The 22092-nt window shown below is 39.4% G+C and overlaps 1 protein-coding gene and 1 pseudogene across 2 annotated transcripts; one reads left to right on the plus strand and one right to left on the minus strand.

The window, feature by feature from the left end:
* The first annotated feature begins 1143 nt into the window (after positions 1-1143).
* On the plus strand, positions 1144-1985 carry LOC128540865 (ankyrin repeat domain-containing protein 9-like; annotated as a pseudogene).
* A 7786-nt stretch (positions 1986-9771) lies between these two features.
* Positions 9772-21380, minus strand: pdzd7b (PDZ domain containing 7b). Of its 2 annotated transcripts, XM_053510881.1 has the most exons (15): positions 21319-21380; positions 18416-18550; positions 18068-18242; positions 17639-17815; positions 15715-15862; positions 15221-15281; positions 14753-15142; positions 14523-14666; positions 14333-14445; positions 14149-14240; positions 13412-13503; positions 13238-13309; positions 12601-13155; positions 11857-11957; positions 9772-10238 (listed from the first exon to the last, which is right to left on the minus strand). In XM_053510881.1, exons 1-15 carry the CDS (start codon positions 21359-21361, stop codon positions 10095-10097), a joined length of 2442 nt encoding a protein of 813 aa, XP_053366856.1. In that variant the 5' UTR covers positions 21362-21380; the 3' UTR covers positions 9772-10094. The 2 variants fall into 2 exon arrangements, with proteins under 2 accessions (XP_053366856.1, XP_053366855.1); XM_053510880.1 differs by having other exon boundaries at positions 14753-15281.
* Between the last annotated feature and the right edge of the window lie 712 nt (positions 21381-22092).

Raw genomic sequence — 22092 nt, forward strand, 5'->3', positions numbered from 1 at the left:
TAACTTCATGTCCTCTCTCACTGCATCCATAAATCTCCTCTTTGGTCTTTCTCTAGACCTCCTGCCTGGCAGTTCCAACCTCAGCAACCTTCTACCGATATATTCACAATCTCTTCTCTGAACATGTCCAAACCACCTCAATCTGGCCTCTCTGACTTTATCTCCAAAACATCTAACGTGGGTTGTTCCTCTGATAAACTCATTCTTAATCCTATCCATCCTTGTCACTCCCAAGGAGAACCTCAACATCTTCAGCTCTGCTACCTCCAACTCTGCCTCCTGTCTTTTCTTCAGCGCCACTGTCTCTAAGCCGTAGAGCATCACCGGTCTCACCACTGTCCTGTACACCTTTCCTTTCATTCTCGCTGATACTCTTTTATCGCACAACACACCTGACACTTTTCTCCACCCATTCCAACCTGCCTGTACCCGCCTCTTCACCCCCTTTCCACACTCTCCGTTGCTCTGGACCGTTGACCCCAAGTACTTAAAATCCTGCACCTTCTTTACCTCTGCTCCCTGTAGCCTCACCAATCCTCCTGGGTCCCTCTCATTTACACACATGTATTCCGTCTTGCTGCGGCTAACCTTCATTCCTCTGCTTTCCAGAGCATACCTCCACCTCTCCAAATTTTCCTCCACCTGTTCCCTGCTCTCGCTACAGAGCACAATGTCATCTGCAAACATCATAGTCCATGGGGACTCCTGTCTTACCTCATCTGTCATCCTGTCCATCACCAGAGCAAACAAAAAGGGGCTTAGAGCCGATCCTTGATGCAGACCCACCTCCACCTTAAACTCTTCTGTCACACCTACAGCACATCTTACCACTGTCTTACAGCTCTCATACATGTCCTGCACCACTCTAACATACTTCTCTGCCACTCCAGACTTCCTCATACAATACCACAGCTCCTCTCTTGGCACCCTGTCATACGCTTTCTCTAAATCTAAAAAGACACAATGCAACTCCCTGTTACCTTCTCTGTACTTCTCCGCCTCTTTTATGAACATATCAGGTATTAATTGTTTGTGCCTTTACTTCTTGACTTCTGGTGAGACGAGCGATTGTGACTTTTAACACTGACAGCCCAAAGGCGTTTTCGTTTTTCCGCGTAGCCTATATCTTCTCCTATCGCCTGGATGGCGGACCCGAACAAGAAGCGCGAGCTGTTTTACCGAGCTGTGTGCGACCATAAACCTGTGTGGATGCTGGAGGACATGCGCAAAATCGAAATCTTTAAGTGGGATCTTGACGGCTTTCAACCGACATACTCTCCATCCTAGGCGCTCCTGCTTACTATTGAGCCTGACCACCGAGCTTACGCACAATACTTGCTGAATAAGTTCTCATACGGCGCTCTTGCCATGCCAGGAGGGCGTTTTTGCTGCTTGCACTTGGTAGAGGTTGTCCACTTTGACAGGATTGACATTATGTCTCTCATCCTTCAGGTGGCACATAAAATGCCCTCTCCGCGCTCGTACATGACGGAGAAGGATGCCTCCACAAGAAGGACGGCAAAACTCCACTCCATCTGGCTTGTGAACTGTCAAACTCAGAGGCTGTCCTACTGCTATTGGGAAACGGGGCTTCACCTCATCTTGAGGACAACAACGGTATGACACCACTGGATCTCACCCTCGAGCAGCTCTGGACCTCCAAAGAGAACACACATGCCAACGAGATGTGCCATAAAAGCCTGCTCATGTTCATGCCTCAGGTGAAGTTCGGAATGCAGAGCGCACTGCAAAATGATCCGCAGTGCTGGTCCAGTGTTCTGGGTGAGGAGACTTTTAACTACCTAGTTGGGAGAAATCCAGGAACACTCTTCCTCACAGCTATGCAAAAAATCCTGTCTCAACTGCCTCCGCAAGAATTTCCACAAAGTCTGGAGAAACTGCCTATTCCAGCATCTCTGAAAAGCTTCACACAGTCCTTAACGCAGACCTGCAGTAACACTGGCCACACACTGACGGTTGTTTGACTGTTTGTTTTTCCTTTTATTTATACTGTATTTAATTATCTGGCATGAATTTGACATGTAGTGTGTGTGAGTGAGTGAGGGGAAGAGAGAGAATGAAGGGAAGTGGGTGGAGTAGCATGAACTGAATCATCAAAACTCTCTTCCAGTTCTCTGATACTCTGCCTTTATTTTTTATTTTTGAATGACAATATTCACCCAAAAAAAATAAAACTATGCTGTACCTAATTTTTTTGATAAAACATTTTTACACTTAAAAACATTAAAATAAATCTAAAAGTTGTGAAATCATGTAAAATATACTTCATGAATTGAGTACAAGTTGGTACAAAAAGTAAGTAGACCTGAATAACTTTATTTAGTACAATGATGTACAAAATTGAGTAAATGTAATGAAAATCAGAAGTTAATGCAATGGTTACCCCAAGTGAAAATGAGAAGTAGAATAATTGAGTAGATATAATTGAAATGCAAGATAGAAGAAACTGAAAACTAGACTATTATTTAATGAACAAATGTGCTTCATTTACTAAATATTTTACCTGAATTTAATTTATACTTCTCTGTCACAGAAATAATATATTACACCTAATTTTTTAAAATATATTTTACCTTTAATCAAGGGGTATTTTAATTCAGGTCAATGTATCTAATGACACCAAATTATAAACAAAGAAACATTACACATTACCATTTTAATTAAACATTTATTTGCCAAATTTGATAAGACATGAAGTCTAAACTCAATCTGGTTTACTTTGCAAATGACATGTAACAAGATCATAAACAATGAGCTGAATTGATCTTATTAGTAAACAGTCTTACAAACAATACATCTGCCACAAACATTATACAGTTAACATGTGGAAAGTTAACATGTCGACTTTTGTATTAGAATCTAATGAGTCACATTTTACATCTGAAAGATTGCACACCTTCACACTTCAGTTTCCTGCAAACTGTGGGATCCATACAAATGTGTGTGCAGAACTTCTCAGGTCTTAAAGAAGCAATGACAGTCTAAATGAAGACAGGAGACTGAATATCATTGACCAACAGTACCAGACTTCACTCCATAATGATCGAAATTCCTTTTGATGGTGCAACAAATGTGCAGAGCTTACACCGCCATCCCATAAGCTGGCACCTAAAAAAGGAATTATAGCATACAAGTAAGTACAAGTGTGACTGTTACTATATACGTCATCATACTGATCTACAAGTGGTGTTCAAATCAAAGCGGGACTTGTGATGAAAATTCTCTGAAACAAAGACGAAAAACTGATTTAAATTTACAGAGTCCTTTGCTGGTAAAATTCAGGTGAACATTCCAGTGGAATGCTTTTACACTAAATGAACTGCTTTGATCACCAAAGGCGTTTTGTTCTTGCAGAACAATGTACAACCTCATATATAAAGAAATAAAGGGAGCTTTTACTCTAATAAGTTATTCTGCACAATCAAAGACATCCCTTGTACATGTCTTTGTCGCTTGTATAAACATGATACTGAACCTTATTTACGCATTACGATCAACTATATAACTTTTTATACTTCAGTTTATGGAAAATCTATTATATTCTAAGGGAAAACTTGTATATTCTAGATTCATTATAGGTAAAGTGAAATATTTCAAACCTTGTTTTAATTAGTAATGGTTACAAATTTAATATTTCTGTAATATTTAAAAAGTTGACATTTACCTTGCTTTATCTACATTCTAACTTGTGTTGGTGCTGTGAAAGAGATATATAAAATATATAACATGTTTCACACACACAAACATTTTTAAATCAGTTTTAGTTTCTTTTACTTACACATCAGAACATATATAACATATTTCACTGCAATATTTTAATTTTATATTACTTTCTCCCAATTACAATTCTGAAAGAAACGTTGTACTTTTACTAAATCTTTATATTACATAGCTTTAGTTACTAATACATTTCATAGCACATTTCTTTAATCAACAGAAAATTTAATAGTGTTTAAGTACACTGTTTTGTTTGTGATGTACTTGCAGTACTTTTGCACTTCAAATACATTTTAAAACGTCATGTACTTATGACTTTAACTTGAGTAAAAAGTTTAAAGTTCTATTTTTTAAACAAAGCTATGCAGCATTATACTGCTAATCAAACTGTCTGCCTCTAGTGCTGTAAATCATTGCACTGGAGCTGTGCTGGACTCGGAGCTGTGCTGGACTCGGAGCTGTGCTGGACTCGGAGCTGTTGCTCTCTGCAGTGTTACTGCTTCTGAACGCACAGCTGATGCATTTACTTTTTCAAACAGTTTCCTACTGCTGCGTGGTCAGTGTTTATTCATGTTAAAAATACTCGCATACAGTAACACAAGGGCGTAGATTTCCCCTGCCACCCCCACCAACCCCAAGTCTTTTTAATATGCTGCAAAATGCAATGTAAATGCACTTTACATTAAAGGGATCATCCAGAAACATGTTTTAGTAAATGTTAATATGATCTTTAGGGTCCTAATGAAAAGTTTGTAATATATTTAATAAAAAATTCTCAATGGTTGTGTAAAAAAAACCACTACTTTTAACTGGTAAAAACTAGCTCTGTTCTCAGCAACCAATTTCAGTGCATGTTCCTTTAAATACTTATGATCTCTGCTGAGCCCGCCCCTCAGTTCTGTGGGGCGTGTCTTTACAACACACGTGGGGTATAGCCATGGGAGTGTAGTCCAGTGCGGGCAATGCTTTAGACTGCATTACCCACAAAGCCTCGCCCACAACGCAGTGCTTTGTGGGTAATGCAGTCCAAACTGGAAAACGCTGGATTATGGAGCCTGAGCCTGTTTTCTTAAGTAGTTTTTGGTTTGATTTAAATACGGAACCTACGCGGAAGTTTGTAATATCGCCTGACAACGCAGAAATTAAAAGAATGGACATGCATCGACTCGATTTGTCTTTCTCATCACTGCATGGGCATGAATTAACGGGCTGTTACGCTGCCGCGAGCAACAACAACATAAAGCGGAGAAGCTTACTAGGAGAGATACGAACGCGATGTGTTTACTAAAGTGTTTACACGACTTCTTAATCTTCGACAGACATCGTTATAAACCATCTAACGTAACAAAGGTAAACATAATATAGTTTTCCGACTACGTACACAGTTTGCAACTAGACAATCCCCTTAATGCATTGTTTATTATAGGAATTATATAGAGACGGATGTACACAGAGAAAAAGCCATAACCATGTTCTATGAGAGTGTAAGTTAACTTACACTCCGCATTCATCGTGATTATTAGAAAAGGCGATCTGCAAAGAGTCATAGAAAAATAAATTACACTCACCGAGCCTGGTGAAGATGAAGCAGGAACACGAACCGTTAGTACAGATCCATTTTTAGGAGCAGCTTCCTAGTAAAACCAGCTTTATATTGACCCGCGTTTATAAAGCAGTCTGGTGAAAAATGATTATCGCAATCATGAACGCATTTAGGTAAATTGGCGTAGACGTTAGCTTTATAAACTAAATTCAGCCACTGCGTCTTCAGCGGCTCAGATGTCGGTAGTGAATGACGACTGCTGTGTTCGCTATTACACCCAACAACTGTACACCACACTCGCTTAGGCGACATTTTGCTCCAGCGGCGAAAAACAATGGCCGACAGCTTCTTCTCACTCGAGGCGGGTCTTTGCTAAAACACCAGTGTCAATCAACTAGTGTAGGAGCGGCCTCTTGTGGTGTGGCGTCACATCGACAGGCATTTGCGATTGGCCTGATTTCAGAAGGGGCATGTTATTGTAATAAATGAAAAGAAAACCACTGGGCGGCTCTTTATCATCGTAGAGTGGTTGTGTACGCACTCTCCTAACACACAGTTCAGTCCAAACAGCTTAAAAAAGTGCATGTAGGCCTGTATGACCCCTTTAATACTAGCAATGCTTCGATTGATATTAATCCACTCGAAATGCAATTCATTAAGTTAAATTAGGGAGTAGTGTAATGGTAAAGGAATGTTTAATAATTGACAAAAAGATAGTTTAATAAAGACTATTCTTTATTGAGCCATAGTGCCATTGTTTTTCCTCCTACGGAAGTCAATGTTTAACGGTTTTCAGCTTTTTTTTCACAATATCTTATTTTGTATTCAACAAAATTAAGAAAATCATAAAAGTTTGAAACCACTTAAGGAGTAAATAGTGAGTAAAGTTTTTTGGGGGGTGAACAAAGCCTTTAATAGGCCTCACCTTTGACCCTAACTCTTCCCCTCTGACTGCACTAGTACCTGACAGGATTGCCAGCTGATGAAATAGGGTGACAAAAAAGTGAGACATGTCAGTTCAAAACTTTTGCCAAAAACACTAATGAATCACTTACATCCTCAGCCTATCACTCCTTATAATGCTAAATATTAGTATAATCAACATGTATAATACACACATTATACATTATATATAATCAACATTTAGATTCACCTCCTGTGACCTTGCCTCTTGACCTGAACTACAACATGGCTGATCTGCTTCTGACCCCTAATAAAAAAACATTGAGGGATTCCTCATTGACAGAGAATGCCTCAGCCTATTATTGGTTGGACTTTCGGCTGCTCCCGGCAAGGGGTCGCCACAGCGGAATGCCCAGTCTGCACTACAACTTGGCACAGGTTTTACACCGGATGCCCTTCCTGACGCAACCCTCCCATTTTATCCGGGCTTGGGACCGGCACTGCATCCAGTGGCTGGGGTTTGGGCTAACAATGTTAAATCTCAGGACAACTAGGTATAATAATATCAAGTCACCGTTCAACATCACCTGTGACCCCTTCTCTCCATCGCTGTCTGATATACAGCACAGTTGTTTAGGTTCTGTCACCTGACAAAACAGGAAAAACACATGCCATTTAAACAGCAATCATTTTATTTCACTTTTTCTGAGTCTTAGTGTGCAAATCTCGAATCAATAATGTTTGCCAAGTCAGTGAATGCATTCTAAAAACTATTAGTGCGAAGTGGATTGTCTATTAGTGAACTGTCAACGAAATTCTTGCCATATTATATGTTATATATATATACTAATATTGCCATATAGGCAATATTAGTATGTAGCACACTCAAAAAAATAACTTGTTGAATGAACATAATTAAATTATGGAAAGAATTTTCACCTGATTTATTGGCTCTCTTTCAGCATTAAGCAATTTTGTTGGCCCAACTTAATGTTCTTAGGCTCAGTCAAATTTATTCTATTAGGTTCATTTAACTTATTTACTACAGCTGCGTCCAACATACTTTAATACTGTTAACATAAATGAATAGCGTTGGTACAACACATTTTTCAGTTGTAAATTAAGTTGATCCACCTCTAGTAAATTTAAATTTTAAGACCTGGTCAACAGAATTCTGTGAAGGAAGGAAGCATAAGACAAACGGGATAAAACGGAGATTTTTATTTTACACCAGCAGCAATTTACAAATGAAGTCTCAATTTGAAAAGATGTACAAAACATAAAACTGACCCTGAGAAAAAAAAGACACTGAGAAAAAAAAAAAACACCAACAGAAGCGTTTTGTACTTTATAACTGTACGTTATGACTTTTAAATATGACCGTTAGAGACGGTTGGTCAGGAAACTCCTGAAGTCAGATGCAGACAGGACACTTTCACTCACAAACTCCTGTAAAAAAATACAGAGATAGATTAAATTAAAATTCATGATACTTAATTTATCAAATGAACAATATTTATATTTTCTTCCTCTCGCTTCACAACTCATGAGAACAGACCGAAACCAGAACCAAACCGCAGATTAAGCACGCGCATATAACCGTCGGTATTTTAAGTGTGATTAAAAATACAAGAAATAGCTTAAACCAAAATAACGTGACTAAACATCGCTAAACAGCAGGTAACATTTATGTTCAGTATTTCGTTTCTATTCAGAAAGACGGGAATTAATTCCTGCTTACCTTTTCCACACGCCCGCCAAACGTTTGTCTTCTCAACACGCTGTGTTCTCTTCTCGCGATGTCTTGTCGCGATATTTCCGGTTTTGCTTTTTCCGGTTTTGATAGTGACAAGATCTCTTTGGTTTATCTCAACGTGATTAAATCTAATACGTGTTAAGTTGTTGAATTTCATTTAAATACAACATAATTTATTCATGTTCATGTTGGAAGCATGAAATTATTATGTACAAAACACATATTACATTTTAGTACATGTAACAGGTAGCCATGTTCATTTTTTTGAGTGCATATAAATTTCTTTTAAAGACTGATTTCTGACAAATAGTCGTCATTAGATTAGGAGAACTGACAGGGATCATATTTATACTTTAACATTTAGCTGTTTAATCTGCTGTTAGTTTTAAGTCCGTATTCACAGACTATAGCCTGTCCTGCTATAATGAATGTGCGTCAAAGCGGTAAAAAAAACCTCACTAGCAATAACGTTAACTGTTGTCGTTACTTTGATGGATTCACTAGCGAACTTAAAGTGACTTACACTTTTCTTTGAAAAAAAAGCCGTTGATCTCGTTGATCTCTGTTCTACACTCCCTTGTGCCGCTCCAGCAGCCTGAGCACTCTGGACTTCCAAAATACATTTTGGAGTGACTTTTATAGCTTTTTATTGTTTTATGGACGTTCTATCGGATTAAACATAACTACAAATGGAAAAATCCACTAATTCTGACAAACTCCAAGAAGTGATTATGAAAGAATGGGTTGCTATCAGTCAGGATTTGGCCCAGAAGTTGATTTAGAGCCCAGTCGAATTGCAGAGGTCCTGAAAAAGAAGAGCCAACACTGCAAATACTGACTCTTTGCATAAATGTCATGTAATTGTCGATAAAAGCCTTTGAAACGTATGAAGTGCTTGTAATTATATTTCAGTACATCACAGAAACAACTGAAACAAAGATCTAAAAGCAGTTTAGCAGCAAACTTTGTGAAAACTAATATTTGTGTCATTCTCAAAACTTTTCCCCACGACTGTAGATGCCGAGGCCGTATAGAACAACTGAATCTGCACTTTCTAAAATAAACACTGCTCTGACTAAACACTAAACACACAAAACAATGATCCCTGATAAAGAGAGAACAGGATCGCTTCTCTTTTATACACTACAGAGAGGAAGAGAGATAATGAGAAAGGAAATGGAAGGAATGTAAGATGGAAGAAGTAGGAGCGAAAGATGGAAAAAAAAGTAATAAACTGGAAAGAGGAAAAGAAAAATTGATAGAAAAATGAGAGAATGGAGAAAGAGAATGAAAGGGAGATATTGTAGGCAATATGAAAGAAAATAAAAACAACAAAGAAAAAAGGAAAAGACAAGAAGGTAGGAAAGAATAAATAAAAGAAAGTAAGAAAAAAGAAAGGTTGGGACGATGAAGGAAAATAGAAATGAAGAGAATGTAAAAGAGTAATAGAAATGAATGAAATTAAAGAATAATTCTAAATAAATTCTGATTAAACGCTTGTGCTGCTGCTGCCGAGCTCCCTCTAGCGGCACTGAGCGGTAACACAGCAGCCTCAGACACCCATACAACATTGTCTACTGTACATCTCATTACCTTTATATTTTTTATACTTTTCTATTTTTTTAATGAACGGATATTATTAATATATTATATTATTATACTAATATGAAAGTGAAGCTCGACAATGTCTGCATTTTGTAAGTAGTTGTAGTAAAAGTAAAGTGATATCCACCTCCTGACCAATCAGATTACAAGTTGAGTAAGAAAAAACCAGCATGAAGGTCAAAGTGATGGTGAAAATGGGTGGTGTATTAAGAGTTCCACTCATCTTTATTACATCTGCATTCCTGAGAATTATACATCTCATGAAAAGACCAAGATACAGTAGGCGAGTTAGCATTATGAACGCTCTGTTCCAGTTATAGAGTCATCACCATCGCCACTGATAGCTGATTAAACCCTTTTAAGATGGATTGATGTGGTTAAAAGATCTGGTGTGTTAGAAACAGTACTGGCAGGCAGCTGTGTTCTCTCCCCTGGGTGAGCTCTCTCTCATGGGTGTAGTGATGGGTGTCTTTAGGTGTCTGGGTGAAGCTTTTGCTCCCTGAATGATCCAGAAGTTGATCCGAGCGAGATGTTTAACGCACAAGCTGTTTAGGAGTGTCTGGGGACCTTCACCACCAGCTCCATGGGGTCAGTGTGTTTGTTGCTGAAGGCTTGGCGGATGATCTCCACCGCGTCCTGATGCGTGATGCCCTGCAGAGATACCCCATCTACTGACACCAGCTCAAAGCCAGCCTGAGAGACAGAGAGAGAGAGATAAAATACAAAAAAAATCAAGAAAGAAAGAAAAAGAACAAGGAGAGGAAGAAAGGAGGATGCTTGACTAATAAAGAAGGTGTAGGATGGTGTAGAAGATGATAGGACAAGGAGCTGGGACCCACAAGTGGAAGATCACATCACACCCCAGATAGCACAGGTACGTCGCGGAGACGTCTGCTAAAGAGCGTATCATCTGGTAAACATCGCGTTCGTTTTTTATAGTCGTATTTTGATGGTCTGTAGATCGCCTGTTTGAGCTGTTAAATGATACATCGTCTTTACATCTATACGATGTATCTTTATCATCCGAAATTTGCTGGTATGTGGACGGGAAATATATACAGTATATATAAATAATCTGGAAATAGAGTGGAGAAACGCCAAAGGAGAATCAACCAGAAGGTGGCGGTAGTGCTTACGAAAGTGCTTACGGCTAACACTTACGAAAGCCGCCGATAAACTCCAAAAAAGAAGAACAGTTTGTTGAGAAGACAAACGTTTGGCGGGCGTGTGGAAAAGGTGAGCAGGAATTAATTCCCATCTTTTTAAATAGAAACGAAATACTGAACATAAATGTCACCTGCTGTTTAGCGATATTTAGTCACATTATTTTGGTTTAAGCTATTTCTTGTATTTTTAATCACACTTAAACTACAGACGGTTATATGCGCGTGCTTAATCTGCAAGTCGGTTCTGGTTTCGGTCTGAGTTGTGAAGCGAGAGGAAGAAAGTATAAATATTGTTCATTTGCTAAATTAAGCATCATGAATTTTTATTGAATCTATCTCTGTATTTTTTCACAGCAGTTTGTGAGTGAAAGTGTCCTGTCTGCATCTGACATTAGGAGTTTCCTGACCAACCGTCTCTAACGGTCATATTTAAAAGTCATAACGTACAGTTATAAAGTACAAAACGTTTCTGTTGGTGTATAATTTTTATTCTATGATTAATACTTACTTGTGGTGTTTTATGTTTTGTACATCTTTTCAAATTGAGACCTCATATGTAAGTTGCTGCTGGTGTAAAACAGTTTTTTTTTTAATTAAATATAAAATAAAAATCTCCGTTTTATCTCGTTTGTCTTGTGCTTCCTTCCTTCACAGAATTCTGTTGACCATGGTTAATTATAATTAACCAAGGGTATTTAATCAAAATAATGGGAGGGGGGTGTTTTAATAAAACGACGTCTATCCGACATGAATCAAACATTTGGCAGACGTATGAACATCTGATTAACATCGTCTAAAGAGCAGATCAGGGTCGTTTTAATTTATTTACGTCTTAAATACGTAGGCTTAGCATCGTTCTAACATCTGGCACGGATGTCTTGGCGACATCTGCAAGGTGAGCAAACGCCCTCTGCCAGATGAAAAAGACGACGTCGCATAGACGTCTCCGCGACGTGTGTGTGGTATCTGGGACAGAATAAGCAGATTACAGCATAAGGAAGAGTGCTAAGAGATGTTCCTTAACATCTCCCTCACACACTCTGAGGAACATCTCCCTCACACCTGACCTATGCACTGTTTTGTCACGCTTGTTGGTGAAAATGCCTTCATTAAAGAGTAGACTTTAAGAATCCTAACACGTTTACCTTCAGCATGTTGCTGGTGGACGCAGCTCCTCCTGGAAAGATCTTCTCGATTTTGACCACGGGCTGCACTCTGGACTCGATGCCACCAGAGATACTGATCCCTGTTCATTACAGACTTCACATTAGTGCACAAACCTTAACAAACAAATGTGGAAAGAAGCGGCTACAGAGGGTGTAAGAGTGTATAAGAATATTTTAACAGGCTGTAAACTATGCTGTTGGATTCTGGATTCTGATTGGTTAATAAGTGTTAATGAATCTTCAGGCTTTTGTTCTAAAGGGTCATTGTTTCTATGGAATCAACTTAAGCACAGGAACTCATTTCATGGATGCTCCAGATAATTCATTTAAAAAGGTATAATTAAACTGGTAACATGTATGGAAGGAGTCTCCAGTGTCAGTGCTTTGTAACATTTAGAGGTAAAGCTGTATAGTTTCTGACATGTTCAGTGCAAACAAAAGAAATAAAGTTTATATTTTGTGCTTTCTTGATATCATGACTAGTTTGATTTTTGTTGCATTAACTTTAAAAGAGAGAAGAAAAAGAGCCTTGCGAGGGAGTGACCTTTATAGCTGCTATACCGCAGTGATAACAGGAACAAGCTTGTTTTACGGACGTTCTACAGAATTAAACGTAACTACAAATGGATAAATTGCTAGCTTTGTGATATAAGAAGAATATACTCCTTCAGGACATGCTGGTACTGGAAAAGATGAAAAAAACAAGAGCACAGATTTCCTTACCCAGTGAGCGCTTGGTTTTGCTGATGCAGACCGTTTTGAGTTCATACTCCTGATCATTACCATGCTCCTGCGCTTGTTTTTCCTCACAGTGTCCCATAGAGGGCCCCGCAGTGCTGTGTGATCTCCTGAGAGGACCGAAAACCTGAGACAGTGGTGGTCTCTTGTGACGAGAAGTATCCACAACAGTAAAGAAAACATCTCGTCCAGTTTTGCTTTCCGTGCATCCATTTCGGAAAGGAGACCGCCCCCTTGACGAGGTCGGGTTTTCCAAACTCGGCCTGACCTCGTCGTCTGTTGTGGAGACTGGAGAGTCTGAATCTTGCGTCAGTAGCCAGTTAGGGATCGTTGGAGATCTCGATCTGGATGTTTTTCGAGATTCTAGGTAAGAGTACAAGTCTACGGGAATGTCCAGCAGAGGAGTGAAGGACACATGGCTAGGTTCCTCCGTCTGGCTTTGCGCCCGAGACTCTACACGAAGACGCTGTAATTGTTCCAGCAGCCGATTTTGTCTGTCCACGTCCTCGGCTGCTTGGAGCTCGAATCCACCCTGCTGATCTAAATTACATATGTACCCTGGAGCGTTTCGAATCAAAAATGCATAAAAGTCGTTAATTTAGGTTCTAATCCTTGGACTTACCTGGTACTGGTGTGATAAGGTGGCGCTTGGGGGCGTGGCCTGCTTTGGGGGAGCGCAAAGGGGATGACTGTCCTACAAGGAAAAGGGGAAATAGGACAAACAAAAAACGCTCATTGAGCTCACTCAGGTCAGGAGCTGGTACGAGCTACAGTAGCTTGGTATTTTTGTACTTACGAGAGCGTCGCTTTAAAATGTCGTATGCTTCCTCCTCAAAGGGTTTCACCATGCTGTTAAACTGCTGAAGATCCTCTTTAGGGACAAGCATTCTGAAATCAGGAGTGAAGAAGAAGCAACTCAGGAGACGTAACCTGTTCTGGTCATAGGATCCTTAAACTCAGTTACAAATTTTTGCTCTGATGCACTTCGTAGTCACAAACTATGATAATTCATGGGTAGTCATATGCTAAGATCATCGACCAACAGGGTGCATCAAGGTGACCCGTATTGAAACGTAGTCTCGATCGTAGTCACTGCTGGGAAACACTTCCCAGCAGCGACTACGATTACGGCTTTATTGCTATTGACCTGTAGGTCCGTCGTAGATCCAACTCTATGTTTACATACACAACATGATTCACTATTATTCATATTGAATCGTATGCACGGTAGCAGCACCATGTCATGTGACGGCGAGGCTTCTTCCGGTATAACAGGTTTCTCTGTAGGGACCTTGAAGTGCACCGTCAAACGATTCATACATTATTGTCATTATCTGCTTCCTTACTGTACCAAATCATGGTCATTTTCCGTGCTATTACATAGCGCCAGCTTCGTACCTTATTGACTGGCAGAGCAAAGTGTTGAAAAATTTGTAAAAGTGTGAACTTTAATGCATTGCACTTAGCAGACGAAGCAGAAGCCGAGCAGCTCCACGTTGTATTGTCTTTATAGTAAATTTAAACTTTTTTCACCTGATCTCCCTCAGTAATAGAAGCTTCTCCGGTCCATCAAGAATAGCCAGCAGGGGGAGCACTAGCGACTTCAACTCTCGCTCCACTGTATACTAAACAAACAGAAAAGAATCTTATATACTAGTACACCTATAAATCGACTACATTTGATGGAGGAAAGGTGAGTGATGTCACACATTATTACCCGCGTACAGATCTCCACGAGCACGGCTACGTCTTCCTCCTCCAGCAGCTTCCTGGCCATGTCCTCCACCTGAGTGAGCACTTCCTGATCGGACACCCTGCTGCTCGTCGTACCTTCAGCCGTAGTTTAATTATAAAAAAAAAATGTGCATAGAAAAAATTCTATTTATTCTAAACTCACACTACATTACCATGGCCGGGCTCATTTCGGGATGGTGATTTTGAACGCTCCGTGGACGAGCTCCTTTTCCAAAGTAGGCCGAGGAATGTTTTGGAACGCTGCAATGAGATCCCACTGTGTTCTTTTCCTTCCTTCTGCTTCCTCTGCTCTTCTTCTGTACATGTGTGTTTAAGAAAAGCAGGAAATGCTCAGCATTTTTTACATTTTAGATCTAGTTACACAAACCATAACGTAAAAGACCTGAGACAGTCATGTGACTCTGGGTGCGACGGACGAGTGGACCGGGTCGGCTCAGTGCCATCAGGAGGGATGTTTTCCTCCCCTCTCTTCTCTCGTCTCTTCCTGCTCCATCTCCTTCATCGTTACGGATAGACGAGTCTTGCAGGAGCTCCGTCGGGCCCCGGCTCAGACTCGTCTCTGCGTGCTGGTCGTTTTCGATGCGATCTGTGAGAATCTGGCCCTCTGTGAAACCGGACAAGTCGGATATCTGGGACCTGAGGGGCAGTGAGAGAGGCAGCGTGGCCTGCGAGAGACCAGCGACCGAGCTCAGGGGGGTTCCAGAGGATAGAGAGGAGGCAGAGGAGAATGAGTCTGACCCCCGTGAGGAAGAATGGAGCGCTCTACTGCTTCCTAAAAGAAGACAACATTCAGCAGCGTTATTGTACAGTATTTGTGAAATATGATTCGGTCTACAGTCTGGATTCTTACGCTTATCGAGCCAGCTGTACTCCGCCACCAGCTCCTGATACGCTGGGTATCTCCCTGCCTCCTGTCAATCAAACAAGACTCAACTGAAATCAGTTTTTCTTTATATAACACTTTTACAATGCAGATCTTTACAGGATGTTCTGTAGGAGCACCGTGTGAATCCTGGGATGAACACAGGACCATCTTTATCAAGTGTCAGACGTTTAACACTCTAAAAACCTGTGGTTTCTTCTTGTAGCTCTTCAACCCACATACACTCGGCTCTGATCAGATCAGCTCGGAGCTATAAAGTGTGCTTTAAAGTGATAGCTACACTCTACACTCTTTGAATGTTAGCACCTGATCCTTTAGCATGGTAAATAATGCAGCATTACCTAGCCAAGACACACACAAACACACACACACACACACATTACATTACACTCATAGATCTGATACTATTTCGCCATATTATCAATAATTATGTGTGTGTGTGTGTGTGTGTGTGTGTTCACCTTGATAGTCAGTGTGAGATGATTCTGGCTCCTCAGGACTTCCACAGCTCTGCCGTGAGTGATATCCTCAAAGCTCACACCGTTGGCTGATAGGATCTGATCCCCCATCTTAATCCCGGCCTGCTCAGCCAGTCCTCCTGGGTCCAGCCTGTGCACGCGCACACATACACACACACATATATACACACACACACACATAGAAAATACAAATATTGTGTTTTTCATTCAAACTCCTCACCTTCTCACTCTGAATGAAAGAGACAGACAGGTGGACAGATAAACATAAAGTCAGACATACAGACAGATGAACAGACTAATGAACAGATATACACGTATACACTGTGTTCCAAATTATTATGTAAATTGGATTTAAGTGTCAAACATTAAATGTTTGTTCTTTAAATTAAACTCATCAATGGTATTGTGCCTCAGATCTTTTTGGATCATTGAAATGAATCTCGGACACCTGTGATAATTAGTTTGCCAGATAAGCCCAATTAAAGGAAAACTACTGAAGAAGGTTGTTCCACATTATTAAGCAGGCCACAGGTTTCAACCAATATAAGAAAGAAAAAGGATCTCTCTGTTGCCAAAAGGCGTCAAATAGTGCAATGCCTTGGACGAGGTCTGAAAACATTACATATTTCATAAAAACTTAAGCGTGAACATCGTACTGTGAAGACATTTGTGGCTGATTCAGAGCACAGACGGGTTCGTGCAGATAAAGGCAGAATGAAGAAGGTTTCTGCCAGACAAATTCATCGGATTAAGAGAGCAGCTGCTGAAATGCCATTACAAAGCAGCAAACAGGTATTTGAAGCTGCTGGTGCCTCTGGAGTCCCACAAACCTCAAGGTGTAGGATCCCTCCGAGACTTGCAGTTGTGCATAAACCTCCTATTCGGCCACGCTTAACCAATGCTCACAAGCAGAATTGGTTGCAGTGGTCCCAGGCATACATGAAGACTAGTTTTGTTTACTGATGAGTGTTGCGCAACCCTGGATGGTCCAGATAGATGGAGTAGTGGATGGTTGGTGGATGTCCCCCATGTTCAACAAGGCTGCAACGTCAACAATTTGATGGCGGAGTTATGTTTCGGGCTGGAATCATAGGGATTTATAGGGAGAGAGCTGGTAGGCCTCGGCAAAGTATATAGAGTTTTTGACTTTCTTCCATGGTACAAAAAGAAAAACCGTGCCTTCCGTAGCAAAATCATCTTCATGCACGACAATGCACTATCTCATGCTGCAAAGAATACCTCTGTGTCATTGGCTGCTATGGGCATAAAAGATCATGGTGTGGCCACCATCCTCCCCTGACCTCAAACCCATTGAGAACCTTTGGAGCATCCTCAAGCAAAAGATCTGGGATAGGAGGCAGTTCACATCAAAACAGCAGCTCTGGGAGGCTATTCTGACATCCTGCAAAGAAATTCAAGCAGAAACTGTCCAAAAACTCACAAGTTCAATGGATGCAAGAATTGTGAAGGTGATATCAAAGAAGGGGTCCTATGTTAAGATGTAACATGCCCTGTTAGGATGTTTTTGATTTAAATAGCTTTTGATTTCAGTAAATATGACCTCATAATGATGCAAATTCAACGAAAGCCTATTTTCAGTTTTTTACGACCTATAAAATGTTCTAACTGTGTTGTGCATAATAATTTGGAACAGTGTGTTTTCAGTTTTTTTTTTTTTTAAATAAATCTTCTTACCATTAGGAGGTTAAATCAATAAAATTTTAATTATACCCTAATGGTTGATGACGATCAGAGAAAATCAGAGAAAGATATCATTTGCGTAATAATTTGGAACGCGGTGTAGACAGACAGGGAGACAAAAGGATAGACAGATAACCAGACAGAGAAAGAGAGAGAGAGAGAGAAGCAGACAGACAGATAAAGAGAGTCAGATGGTGGTGCTGACTTGGAGACGTAGATGCCGAGGCCGTACTCTGTGCCCCCGCGGATGTTGAGGCCGAGGCGCGGCTCTGAGAGAGACGTGTGCAGGTGAACTGTACGACACAGAGCGCCGTCCCTGCGGCTTTCTGTCTGAGACACGCCCCCTTCCTCTACCACCATCCTGCGGTGAATTAGATCTACCCTACACACACACACACACACACACAGTCTTAAGCAAATTCACTGTGTTATATAACCTTATTCACTTTACTCATTGCAGTTAGTTGCTCTGAATTGTGCAGCAGAATTTCTGTTACTAACATCAAAGAAATAAAGTCTTCATCTAATCAGCTTTCTGTCCATCTGTAAATCTGTCAACAGTAGTTCTCTGCCTCCTGATACTTGTAGTAAGGACAGGTGTGTGTGTGTGTGTGTGTGTGTGTGTGTTGCTCACCAGGTGGTCTTCTCATTGGTGTATCTGACCCCTGGGACACGCCCCACTCTCTGCAGGACCAATCGGAGGCGGCGGTGTCCTGTCAGCACATTCACTGCACTGCTCATGCTGATGTTCTCCAGACTGATACCATTCACCTCCAGGAGCTTATCCCCCACACACAAACCTGCCTGCTCTACACACACACACACACACACACACACACACACACACAGTTCTCTCTCTGTACAGTACTAAATATAATTATTTGAAGATTTTTTGAAAAAAAAAAAAGAGTAAAGAACTGATGATCTCTACTCTTTTTTTACCCACCATCACACACACAACATCTCACACACACACACACACCTGCAGCAGTGTTGGACTCCACCTTGCTGATGAAGATGTTGAGGCCGTGCTCGGCTCCTCCACGAACACTGAAGCCCAAATGGCCATCTTCTGTCTGATCCACTGTTAATGTCATTGTTTTGCCATGCAGATCATCTGCAACACACACACACACACACACACACACACACACACACACACAGAGCAGAGATCTGCTGAATTCTGATTGAACACACAATCTCTCTCTCCCAGCTGGCTTTTTTGTTGCAGACAAAAATCTGTCACATGGCCGTAACCCAAAATCTTGTCCAAAATTGGAATAAATCATTCAATGTTGCGCTGTTATAGGAAAATAATCAGTAACAGGTGACGTGATGAAGCACTTCTTTTAGTCTTACTCTCTTAATATTCTGATATAACTTTACTACGATGTGTAACAAAGTTCTGTGCTCGTGTGTGCCAGCTAATACTCAGGAGAAAGAAAATGCAAATGAGAGCAAAATAGGGAGATTAGATGAAATAGGAAGAAACAAAAAAAGAAAGAAAGTAATTCGAGCAACATATGAGATGAAATAAACCAGAAAAAGCTAAATAAGTGCTTTTTATATAATAAATAATAAATGAAGAATAAAAGAAGGAAAGTGATTTGGAGAGACTGAAAAAGAAAGAGAAAGAAAGCAAGAGTATTTGGGGGAAAAAGGACAACAGACAAAGAAGGGAGAGAGGGAGGAAGGAAAAGTGAAACGAAGGAAGGAAGAAAAAAGGGATGAAGGAAGAAGGACGGCTAAGAGACAGCTAGCTTAGAGAAGAAAAAGAAAGAAGGCACTACAGTAGGACTGTATTAGCGATCAGAAGGTTGTGGGTTTAAATCTCAGGACGTAAATCTCAGGGCTTGGGATTGTGCTACACATAAAGTTCTGATATTATTCTACCATCAAACACTGAATTTATCTTAGACTTTAATAGAAAGTTTAGAAATATTTAAAATATATTTAGCTTATTATATTAAAATTATGTCCCTGTAAGATTTTGGTGTATAACTACCGGAAAACAGAAATAAAATACTTTTGAAATTTTAAAGGTACAAATTAGATACAATGACCTGCAGCGTTGCACATGTGGTTTTGCTTAAGATTAATTTATGCAAATTTACACTAAATGTGTAAAAGTCACATGATGGCTCTCCTGTGTGAAAAATTTTCAGGGCCATTTACATCTCGTTCTTTATAGCACGAAGCTCCCGTTCCACCACATCCCAAAGATGCTCTATTGGGTTGAGATCTGGTGACTGTGGGGGCCATTTTAGTACAGTGTTCAAGAAACCAATTTGAAATAATTCGAGCTTTGTGACATGGTGCATTATCCTGCTGGAAGTAGCCATCAGAGGATGGGTACATGGTGGTCTTAAAGGGATGGACATGGTCAGAAACAATGCTCAGGTAGCCCGTGGCATTTAAACCATGCCCAATTGGCACTAAGGGGCCTAAAGTGTGCCAAGAAAACATCCCCCACACCATTACACCACCAACACCAGCCTGCACAGTGGTAACAAGGCATGATGGATCCATGTTCTTATTCTGTTTACGCCAAATTCTGACTCTACCATTTGAATGTCTCAACAGAAATCGAGACTCATCAGACCAGGCAACATTTTTCCAGTCTTCTGGATGTTTTTCCCTTTTCACACCATTCTTTGTAAACCCTAGAAATGGTTGTGCGTGAAAATCCCAGTAACTGAGCAGATTGTGAAATACTCAGACCGGCCCGTCTGGTACCAACAACCATGTCACGCTCAACATTGCTTAAATCACCTTTCTTTCCCATTCTGACATTCAGTTTGGAGTTCAGGAGATTGTCTTGACCAGGACCACACCCCTAAATGCATTGAAGCAACTGCCATGTGATTGGTTGATTAGATAATTGAATTAATGAGAAATTGAACAGGTGTTCCTAATAATCCTTTAGGTGAGTGTATAATCCAAATGCATTGTTAGTGTATTACTGTAGTGAATAAATTACTAATAAATGTACACGAAAAATATGATTTCTTACTAAAACTTACACTCTTTTTTTAAGTTTAAAGATTTTAAGTTAAAAAAACCAGACTGTAGATCAACATATATAGTTTTTTAGTCAACATATATAGTTATATATAGCTGGGTGTTATTAAATGTATTTATGGTAGCTTATCTTGTATTACATTTTGTTACATTCATGTTACATTAACATTTTGGTTAATAAAGACATAAAACTTCATGAATGCAAATGATCTACGTTTGCTGGTTTTTATTTATAAATAAAGTATAAGGAATAATAAAACAGCTTTTGACATGATGTCATTGTATAGTGGACGGGGCTTAATGTATTGCTATGTATTGCTACATTTTTTATTAAGTTTTAGAAAAAGACGTTTTATATATATATATATATATATATATATATATATATATATATATATATAAATGTGTGTGTGTGTGTGTGTGTATATACTGTATACATATTTAAAAAACAACTTTTATAAATGTATAAAAAATTTAAGTTGTAGCTATATGTATTTTCTATTAGAAAAAAATAATATATCTCGCGGGAATTTAAATTAAATTCTGGATTATACATATAAATTGTGAATTTATATATTTTTTATATTTTTTTTAAAAAGACACACACACACAACCCGTCTATCTGTTTCAGATAAAGCTCAGCCGGAATACAGGCGGAAATAAAACGCGTTGTCAGCGGTTGCTAAGCAACAAGTAAAAGCCGCTCTCTTAGTGTTCACCTGCGTCGCTCATTAATGATAGAAACTAAATAAAATAAGCCAAATAATTTCAAGTTTTAAATCACAAACGTGATGTTACTAGTCAACACAGTCAAAACGTACATGTTAATGTGTTTTATAAAAGTTTAAGTCGTTACTTTTTTACCTGATGTCGTTTGTGGTAAAGGCCAAACCTGTCCTTCATTCATCCCAACTCAATTTCCTAAGCCCCGCCCACTGTCGCTGATTGGTTGGTATTTCTGCGATAACTGATTTACTATTGGATAAAATGGTGTCAATCATTTCGGTCCCATCGTGGCGTCAAGATAAGAGGGAATTAAAATGACATAGATTTAGATTTAACTGTCCGTTTAATTAAATAATAAAAAATAAAATAAAAATACACAAAGGTCAATTATTTTATTAATCAATGTTTATTTTATAAAAAACAGTGTTTGACATTTTAATGTAATCACATTGTGCTTAAGATACTTATTATCCCACATAAGTTTTTATAATGATTAATGGTGATATATATATATATACTGTATCAGTGGCGGCTGGTGCAAATTTTATGGGGGGCGCAAACAAAATTAAAATTAAACTTTTAATAATCCCCTGTAAATAGCCATAAGAAGTGCTAGAAAAGCATCAGGTGTAAGCTCGGCCGCAATCACTTGACTGCTGCTTAATTACAATTTTATATTTTAAATATAAATGTGCTTTTAGATTGATAACTATTAATGTAAATGTGTTGTTTTATATTAGAGAACCTACAGTAGCTATTAGTATAAATAAAGTAGTGACCATAAAAAAGTGCAAACATTAAAATTGTACTTCTGCAGTAGAAATTAACCAGGCAATTTTAAAGTATTAATGGTTTCTCCCCTGCAGCTTTTTCAATTCTATTACAATTAACAAATCAAATTCACTGAATCAC

This window comes from Clarias gariepinus, chromosome 14 (assembly GCF_024256425.1).
Source record: "Clarias gariepinus isolate MV-2021 ecotype Netherlands chromosome 14, CGAR_prim_01v2, whole genome shotgun sequence".
Taxonomy (NCBI): domain Eukaryota; kingdom Metazoa; phylum Chordata; class Actinopteri; order Siluriformes; family Clariidae; genus Clarias; species Clarias gariepinus.

Bases quoted from the DNA above. Each gene is read 5' to 3' on its own strand.
- pdzd7b (XM_053510880.1), bottom strand. From the start codon at position 21,361: ATGAATGAAGGACAGGTTTGGCCTTTACCACAAACGACATCAG. The intron at 18,551-21,318 runs GTAAAAAAGTAA...TGTGTGTTGCAG, and splicing joins TTTACCACAAACGACATCAG to ATGATCTGCATGGCAAAACA. The intron at 14,667-14,752 runs GTCTTTTACGTT...ACACATGTACAG, and splicing joins GAGTCACATGACTGTCTCAG to AAGAAGAGCAGAGGAAGCAG.